The sequence below is a fragment of the Berghia stephanieae genome, chromosome 13, assembly GCF_034508935.2.
Source record: "Berghia stephanieae isolate SIO BIC M18660-M18661 chromosome 13, UCSD_Bste_1.3, whole genome shotgun sequence".
NCBI classification, from domain to species: domain Eukaryota; kingdom Metazoa; phylum Mollusca; class Gastropoda; order Nudibranchia; family Aeolidiidae; genus Berghia; species Berghia stephanieae.
The window spans coordinates 29,011,464-29,021,463 of record NC_088372.1 but is presented as its reverse complement, the minus strand read 5'-3'; the positions used below and the strand labels follow the sequence as shown (position 1 = coordinate 29,021,463).

The following is a 10,000-nucleotide window of genomic DNA, read 5'->3' as shown; positions in this document are numbered from 1 at the left end:
TCTCTCTCTCTCTCTCTCTCTCTCTCTTTCTGTCTGTCTCTCTTTATCTCTCTCCATCTGTGTAATTTGTGTGTGTGTGTGTGTGATTGTGTGTGTGTGTTCCCTTCTCTCTAATCTCTCTTTAAATCATATACAAACGGTTGTCTACAGTTTGGGAACAGAACCTATGTGTTGTACTCGTACTACATTTAGATGCAAATATTATGTATATACACTGCAATTCACAGTAATATTTCACTGTCCTCGATTTACAGTAATGTCGAGCCTGGCCCAAAGCAGCCATCCAGGCGTGACGCCTCTGCATTCCTAACACCATCAGATTAACGAGGAAGTTATGTCCTCTGGACACATGCAATTTGTCTGGTCATTAGCTGGAATGGTTGACCCTAAAGTGGCCAGGGGTCACACTATTAATTGTCCTGGTACCTGAGGTGGCCTTGCCTTTTAGCGGCGTTTGTATGACAACCTGGGAATCGTCATTATGTAAATGTGTATTGTATTACCACGGAGGCGTCATCGTCTGTAATAGTAACGTCATCACTGTTGTCGTCATCATAGGCCACGTATATATATATATATATATATATATATATATATATATATATATAAAGAGAGAGAGAGAGAGAGAGAGAGAGAGAGAGAGAGAGAGAGAGAGAGACGAAGTAAATATAGAGATCAGAAAGTTGAGAGAATATAAGAATTCGGGGATGAGGTTGGGGGGGGGGGGGGGGGGCTCTCGTTTTTATTCTTAGTTTGATTGTTTGTTCGCCTATTTGTTTGTGTGTTTGTTTGCTTCTTCCTTTGGGGTTTTTTTTAAGACCGTGAGAAAATGTAAACTTTGTTAGATAATAAACCTCTTTATTATTTAAAGGAGGGACGGTGAAGATCGATCAGGTTTTTTTATGGATTTCTGCTGTTGGCAATAAATTTAGAGCAACCCATGACACTCATTTGACGTTATTATTTCTGATTATTATTGACTTATGGAAGCAGGGATTTTGTTTTAAAAGGCAGAACAAATTTTATTTGGAGTCTCCACTGAAATGGCATACGTCAGTGAGGAAACTGGATATTACGAAAAGGCTTTTCAAAAGACAAACAACAGAGTTCAATATTACGAATATGCTTTTCAAAAGACAAGCAACAGAGTAAAATGGTGCAATAATATATTTTTTTCTATGATCTTCTAGGAAGTTTGGAAATTTAAGGGCTTTTAATCTTTAAAAAATATATTGTTGGTTTAGACTCAGTGTGTGTCTTACTGACTTTTCACTCTTTAAAAAAAATATTTTTGCATAACTTCTCCTCAAATCTTCATTCCTGTCAACAAATCACTTCTTCTTCTTCTTCTTCTTCTTCTTCTTCTTCTTCTTCTTCTTCTTCTTCTTCTTCTTCTCTCTTCTTCTTCTTCTTCTTCTTCTTCTTCTTCTTCTTCTTCTTCTTCTTCTTCTTCTTCTTCTTCTTCTTCTTCTTCTTCTTCTTCTTCTTCTTCTTCTTCTCTTCTTCTTCTTTCTTCTTCTTCTTCTTCTTCTTCTTCTTCTTCTTCTTCTTCTTCTTCTTCTTCTTCTTCTTCTTCTTCTTCTTCTTCTTCTTCTTCTTCTTCTTCTTCTTCTTCTTCTTCTTCTTCTTTTTTCTTCCCTTTCGCGCACACACACACATACAAACACAAACACACACATACAAGCACTCTCGTTTTTCTTTCTATCCCTCTACTTCTTCTGAGACGGATATTGAATATAACATGGCAGGGCCAAGTAAGCAACGAAAAGGTATTAGAAAGAGCATGGTTGAGGACAACGAGTGATGAAGTTTGAAGAAAGAGATGGAAATGCATCGGCCGTAATAATATACTAAGAAAAGAATCGGATAATGACAGTATGACGACATTGACATGGAGGAAAAGAATACGTGGCAGACATAAAACTATCTGGCGGCGTACTGTTGAAAGAGAAAGAACTGCTGCAAATTGGACAACAAGTAAAATGGGGCTAGGCAAAGAACACAGGCGTTAACTGGGTAAAATGGAAACAGCAGAATGAGGCCTTATGGAGTCCTTATCGAGACCGAAATTGATAGGAAGGGAGATTTGACCATATAAATGTTATTGCTACTGAAATGGCCAAATAGGTTAGGCATTACATAATTTGCACCTGCAGAAAATAGCTTCAATCTCAGTCAGTTATCGGTACCTGTTTTTTTTCCTTTAGCAAAAAAATTAAAAGTCTGAGATACTCTATCCACTGTCGGCACTTTTGTGCCAAAGCAATATAGTCTTTTGCTCACACTGTGGCGCTGCACTGCGGTTCACTCGTGGATTATGCTGGAATAGACCTTAAAGACAAATACATTTTCTTCTGGTTTGAAAATTGAGTCATATGTCGGCCATTTCTCTTTAGATGAACACTATGAGATTCAATTTCCGGTTGGAGTAAAATCGCACTAGCAGCCGTGAGAACTTTTCTGAACACAAAATAGATGTATATCTTACATAAAGATATTCAACAAACATCTTTTGCGAGCAAAACCGAGATCCTCTAATCCTCATCGCCGCAAAGTTATTTTCATTCTCTATTATTGGGGCAGCGTGGCTCAGCGGTACGGTCTCCGCTTCGTACCCGAAAGGTACCGAGTTCGATTACACGCTGCACTGTGTGTCCCTGAGCAAGTCACCTCGCCCTAGCTCAATTTGCGGCGCTGCACTGCGGCTGACGCCTGGGTTATTCCAGTCTTCCTTTGGAATAGACCCTAGAGACAAATTTCCCCTATAGGATGAATAAAGGGAATTTTATTTTTCATTATTTATTTTTTTATTTTTTTTATTGTCCTCTGATACGTTTCTACTCACGCCATTTCTCGTTATTAAAATCTTTTGTACATACCCGCAAAGTCCGTGGGGTTCCTTTAGCATCGGCACTGGACAGGTCTTCGTTAGAGTTGTAGGGCGAGCCATCTGAGGAAGCAGATCACAGAAAGAAAAAAAAAACTTGAGTTTTTAAATTGCGCAATATCCCCTAAACGTACTCAAAGCGCTATACAAGGGGCCAGTGATAATTAACATGTAGGCCGTGACATGACGCCTATTAGGCGATATTACTTTTTTTCGGACAGATACAATGCTGTTAACGGCAAGGCACTAAATTTTACTCCTGAGTACGGTGAGGGAATGTGAATAAAGAGCCTTTTCCAAGGACCCAACTATGCGCCGAGCTAAGCTCGAACCCATGACCTTCTGATTCGAAAGCGAGTGTCATACTACAAGACCACATAGCCGCACTATCAGGATTAACATCGCATTATGAGTTTCATACGGCTATGGGACCTTGAAGGGCTCGAGATGGCCAAATGGTTGAGGCATTGCACTGTGAACCGAGAGGTCCCTGGTTCGAACCTCGCTTTAAGAACTTTCGTGTTTTTGTTGTTGTTTTTTTTTCAATGAGCCAGATTATAACGGCCAATTTGTTAACTTTGGACAACGTAGGTTATTTCGGTTGACATCTTGAGCTTCAGCTTTTATATAGCGCAATATCCACTATACGTGCTCAAAGCGCTTTACAAGGAATCCCTGGCCAACAGCAACCCTTAACATGTAGGACGTTAGGCGATATTACAATTTTTTTTCGGACAGAGTCAATGCTGTTAACGGCCAGGTACTCATTTTACACTTGAGTGCGGTGAGAGAATGTGAGTGAAGAGCCTTTTCCAAGGACTCAACTATGCGCCTAGCGAGGCTCGAACCCAGGACCATCTGATCCGAAAGCTAGTGTCATAGCGAGCGTCGGGTGCTTGGTATGGGTAGGTCTAGCGGCTCTTCTCTTCATTCTTTGTACTTAATTTTGTCCGTGCCCGACGTCTTTACCCGGAAGACGGCAGAGGACGGGAGTGCCGGGTCGTCCGTCGGAGTCAGTCTTCAGGGTGGGTTAGCCCCATAGAGAATACAGGACTAGAGACGACAACAGGTAGGAAAACGTCATCAAAAGTGGCTAGTGAGAGGTCGAGCGCCGCTATTTTCTTTTGCTCCTAGTAGTCTGTGGTTAGCCCTAAGGCCGTAACGTCACACGTATTGTTTGGGATCGTGATCCTGAGTAAGGTGACAATCTTGTTGTAATGTATAACATGACATATCAAAATGGATGAGAACATAATATTATTATTTTTTGATTAAGGGTTAATAGACTATTGATAGAAGATGTGTGAATGTGTGTGTTTGTGTGTGTGTGTCTGTGTGTGTGTGTGTGTGAGGGCGATAGGATCAAACGTGTATGAGATGAAGGCGGAGGAGAAGAAGACAAAGAGGAGATAGAAAAATTGGATAAAAAGAGGAGGTGAATAAGAAATAATTATGAGTAGAAGATGGAGGATGGTGATGATGATGATTGTGATGATGATGATGGTTAGTATGATGGTGATGATGATGATTGTGATGATGATGATGATTAGTATGATGGTGATGATGATGATGATGATTATTAGTCTGATGATGATGATGATGATGATGATGATGATGATGATGATGATGATGATGATGGTGATGATGATGATGATGATGATGACGGTGATGGTGATGATGAAGATAATGATGATGATGATGATGATGATTACTATGATGATGATGATGATGATGATGATGATGATGATGATGATGATGATGATGATTATGAGATAGAGGAGGAGGAGGAGGAGGAGGAAAAGGAGGTGACAAATAGAAGAAATATAGAGAGGAAGATTGAAATAAAATGATTGAATGTATGAATAAATAAATAAATGAATGAATGAATGCATGAATGAATGAATGAATGAATGAATGAATGAATGAATGAATGAATGAATGAATGAATCTGTGTTAAAGAAGTAAGAAGGAAAGAAAAACAATCACTTGAGAGAAGAAATCCCTAAGAAGATTGATTGAAAGATATTTACAGTGTGGTGGTGGGAGGGGCATCATACATGTTAAGGGACCGATGTTAAAGCCTTGCGTTGGTTTATTATGCTAATTAATATCGCCAAGAAAACGATAAACGTCAGGCCAGCTAACGTCAGTTTTACGTGCACTGTTTCGTAATGTTTAATTTTCATATTGTAAACAACAACTTGCTTCTTTAGAAACATGAAATTCGATCCGTATATTGGTGGGGAATGACTAGATAGAGGTGAATGAATATTCAACGAGGTGGTTAGTCTAGTCACTAACTTTTAAAACGGATGATTGTAGGTTTAAATCTTTGTGAAGTCCACGGGAAATATATATTATTTTATCCGCATTATCTTCCGGGTTCAAAGATGTTTTATTTTGTTTTGTTTTGTTTTGTTTTTATCGCAAACGGTTTTGGATAGGGGATGTCGACTTTTACTCGTAAAAAAGTTATTTATAATTTATAGACGTTTTATTTTATCAGGGGGGGGGGGAGTTCCCGATAGATCAGTTGGTAGAGAACTCGCTTCACACATAAAGAGATCCGAGATTGAGCCCGGATGCAGTCGAGATTTTTTTTTTCTGATTCCCCAGTGATTGGTAGCTGGGTCTGTTAGATCTGGTTGAAAGCAATTTGGGATCGACTAGCGTCCTATGAAAAGGGCAGCAATCAATTGCTATTGTCCATTTCACGCCATAGAAAACGGGATATACTCCGTCTCCATGGGCTCTGAATGACTACTTAAAAAAATTATTTTATCATTCATTTATATATTTAATTATCTATTAATCAGTTGAACTATTGTTCAATGACCGGAGAACAAGCATCACACTGAATGAATACTATAGGCTGAATCTGTACCCGTGAGAACTGTCTTTTGAATTGAGAACAGTCTTTTTGAAAGATAAAAATCTGGAATATGTTTCCTCTACACAGTGCCAGACAAGGTAGAGAAATGAATACTAGGCTAGATGAAAATTATTTGAGAAAATTAACTTTTCTAAGTCGCTCAATTTGGGAATCATTTTGTTTTCCTCGTGTTTTTTTTTGTCTGGTACTGTATCAGAAAGAATGAGATAAACTTCAGAGCAAGCAAACGTCAGTTTTCCATCGTCTGTTTTATAATGTTTTGCTTTCATATTATAAATAATATTTGTAGTATAGATAGTATGCACTTGGCTAAGAAGCTCATAACATTGCCATCCGGAAGTATAACGGACCAGCACACACAACTCTGTGTAATCATGAACTTTAATAGTCTGGATAATACAATTTAGTGAGAATTACTCATAAACGTGGATGGCAAAAAAAAACAATAACAAAGGCTTGAGTGACGTCAACTCCATTCTATCTATCCACTTCTTTGGAAACGCGAAATTTGATCTCTAATGTTGAAGAATGACTAAAGATGAATCGACGATGTGGTGGTTAGTTAATCACATCTGAAGCGGAAGATTGTGGGTTTAAATCTTGTGCAGGTAATGGGAATGTTTTTCTCCGCTTGATTCGAGTCTCTAAAAGGTTCTTATGATATTATTGTCTTGTTTTGTCGCAGACGGCCTTTAAAATGAAGGTGTCAGCTTTTGTTCGTAAACCAGTTACATTTAAGAGTGTAAAGCTAAAATTTAGACGCTATATTCAGACCTGTTACCACTCTTGCCTCATATTTAAATGGGCACCTGACAACAGCCAACGGTATTTTAAAACAAAATTTGATTTTAACCACATAAACCATTTAACCCTCTCCTTTCCAACCACAGGAAAATCGTCACATTAGTTAACCCTCTCCTTACCACCTACATCAAAATCGTCACATTTGTTTCGACACAATATACATTTTTCTTATTCAGATTTATTTTGTACATCACAAACTTTGAAGAATGATCTTTGTTTAATCAATAAGAACGCAAGGTTGTTTTGTAGAGAGCTTGTCTGGGTTTTAAAAAATCTATTTTTCTGCTGGATAAGCCTGTCATTTTGGGAAAATACTGAAAAGGATCGGTAAGGAGAGAGATAAGATAAAGCCAACACTTTTATCATTCAGTTTAGTTTTCTTTTTGTAAATCACACCATTTAAAGAAAAATGTTTTATTATCGCTATAAAAACGTGACACTGTGTTGTAGAGTTCATTTTATTTTGCTGATCAATAGCATGCATAGAATGTAGTCTAGTTTTGCTTTTCTGCTTGAGTTAGAAAAAATATTTTTGTATTGTGTGGGTGTGAAATTTTGGGGAAAATTCTGAAAATTCCTGGTAAGGAAAGGGTTAACTCTCTCCTGACCAGCTATTTTCAGATTTTTACCCGAAACTTCATACTCACCAAACACACAAAAATAGATTTTTCGAACAGAATAATAGTAACGAGTATATTCTATATTTTGTTCAGAAAAATGAGCTCTGCAAAACAGTGTCCAGATTTTATAGCTATAACTATAGCAAAATGAAATCAGAATAAGAATATTGTTGGCTGAATCGTAACAAATGTGACGATTTTCCTATGAGTGGTAACGAAATGGTTAAAGGAGGACTTTTACTGCATGGGAATAAATATAGCATTGTTTAACAAGCTGAGCATTATAATCCATAAAAATGCTCTTTCTAAATTAATGTTCATAAACTTTTCAAAAAGAAAATAAAAACTTTAATCAACCGCTGTGTGGCTATGTGGTCTTGTGATATGACACACGCTATCGGTCCTTGGGTTCGAGCCTCGCTCGGCGCATAGTTGAATCATTGGAAAAAGGCTCTTTACTCACATTTTCTCACCGTACTCAAGTGTAAAATGAGAACATAACCGTTGACAGCGTTGTCTCTGTCGGAAAAAAAAATTGTAATATCGCCTAACAGGAGTCATGTCTCGTTATACATGTTACGTGTTGCTGTTGGTCAGAGACCCTTTGTAAAGCGCTTTGAGCACGTTTAGTGGATACTGCGCTATATAAAAGCTCTAGTTTTGTTGGGTTTTTTTTTTTTTTTTTTTTTTTTTTTTGTTTTTTGTCCGAATCGGGATTTTACTATTCGGAACACTTCACTCTTCATGAAAAAATATGACCCAGCGTTTCAAACCGGTCGAAAAGAAAAAAAAATAATGGCCAGAAAAAATGAATAATTTTATTTAGTTTGTTTTTTTGTTTGTTTTTTTTTTACATCAAGGAACTAAATCAATTGTCAACGGAACAAGCTTCTGAAGTCTCGATTTATATGATCGGCAGATCAAAACTATAAAGTCTACATGCGAGCTTTGTGTACCATGGTGCTCAAAGCTCGTATGTCGACTTCAGAGTTTTGTTCTGCCAATCTTGAAATTCGGGACTTCAGAGGTTTGATCGGCCGACCAGACCATCAATATTCATGTTACCCAATAAATCATACACAATTAAAGCAAGTCATTGACTTCAAATGCTAATTTTAATATCTTAAGAAGGAGTCATTCAGAGCCATTAGGCCCGTGGAGCCGGAGTTTATCGAGAGTTCTATAGCGTGAAACGGACAATAGCAGTTGCTTGATATCCTTTGTATAGGACGACGCTAGTCTAACGCAAAGAACTTTGCGCCAGATCTAACAGACCCAGCTACCCAATCACTGCTGGGTAGACAGGGGGTTGAGGGGGGGGGGGGTAGAAAAAATAAGTCTTGACTGCACTCGGGATCGATCACGCTCCATTTGTGTGTGTGTGTGTGAAGCGAGTGCTCTACCACTGAGCGATCGGGACTTCAATATCTATAATCTTAACCACCCTTGAGTCATAACCAGGTAGAAAATGAGATAATGCTCTCAGGAAAACTAAAATCACAAAAATCTTTGAAGTTTCAAAACACTTGGTTTTTGCTTTATGAAGCAAACAATCAAGGATTTTCCTCTTTGAGTCACAAAATTAATATTTATAAAGTTGTAGATTTTTCTGAATGATAAAAATGTAATATAGCAGCCTTTTAAATTTGACTCCTCAATAGTATTATATATATATATATATATATATATATATATATATATATATATATATATATATATATATATATATTAATAACTTACCAAACAAAATTCTATCAAAATGTAGATTGTTTGCAGATGACACTAACATTTAAAATGAATCTGATCAGCATGATATCATTCAGGATAATATTAATTCTCTTTTTGAATGGTCAAGGAAGTGGCAATTATAATGTATTATCAACAAGTGCAAGTTGGAAAGAAAGAAATCCTAATAACATCTATTACTCCGATAACTCTGATTCAATATTGTTTTCCTGAAAAGGATCTTGGTGTTGTTTTTGACTCACATTTGAACTTCGATGTGCTTATTAATGACTGTACAACTAAAGCTAATCGCATGTTGGAAATCATATACAGGAGTTTTACTAATTTGGATAATATAGCATGTTTCTTTCATTATTTAAAACTATTATAAGACCTGATCTTGAGTATGGGAAATATGTTTGGAGCCCAATGTATCTAAGGCAGTTAATAGGTCTTGAAAATATTCAAAGACGAGCAACAAAATTGCTTCCCGGGCTTGAGAACATGTCATAATATGACATTTATCATTCCTTGATCTACCTAGTCTCAAATACAGAAGAATTAGGAGAGACTAAATTCAGCTCTACAAGATAATACATAATATAAATTATATAAATCCATCAATTTTGTTTACATTTTCCACATAAAATATATATTCCAAGATTTCAGACCAAAATAAGACTGAACTATTTATTATACGTATAGATAGTATGCGCTTGGCTTAGAAGCTCATAACATTGCCATCCGGAAGTAAAACGGACGAACACACAAAACTATGTGTAACCATGAACTTTTATAGTCTGGTTAATACAGTTCAGTGAGAATAACTCACAAACGCGGATGGCAAAATATAACAACAAAGGCTTGAGTGACGTCATCTTCGAACTATCTATAGTGAAAACATGGAATAGTATCTGTTTTAACACAAAAATGGATGTTCATTGAATCAATATAACGTCTTAGTTGATGGGGAGTAAGTCTCTGAGATTTAAGTATGACATATTTTATTCTATTTTACTATTAAAAAAATAATTTGATTAATTAATTCTGAATTCAATTTGGTTTTGTTAA

The 10,000-nt window shown here is 36.8% G+C and overlaps 1 protein-coding gene across 1 annotated transcript in view; it reads right to left on the bottom strand.

The window, feature by feature from the left end:
• Window positions 1–10,000, bottom strand: part of LOC144958491 (electroneutral sodium bicarbonate exchanger 1-like) — a 68,137-nt gene that overhangs the window by 28,769 nt on the left and 29,368 nt on the right. Inside the window, exon 5 of the mRNA XM_078890479.1 lies at window positions 2,880–2,950. Coding sequence (XP_078746605.1) covers window positions 2,880–2,950 — 71 coding nt within the window. The remainder of the gene's footprint in view (window positions 1–2,879; window positions 2,951–10,000) is intronic.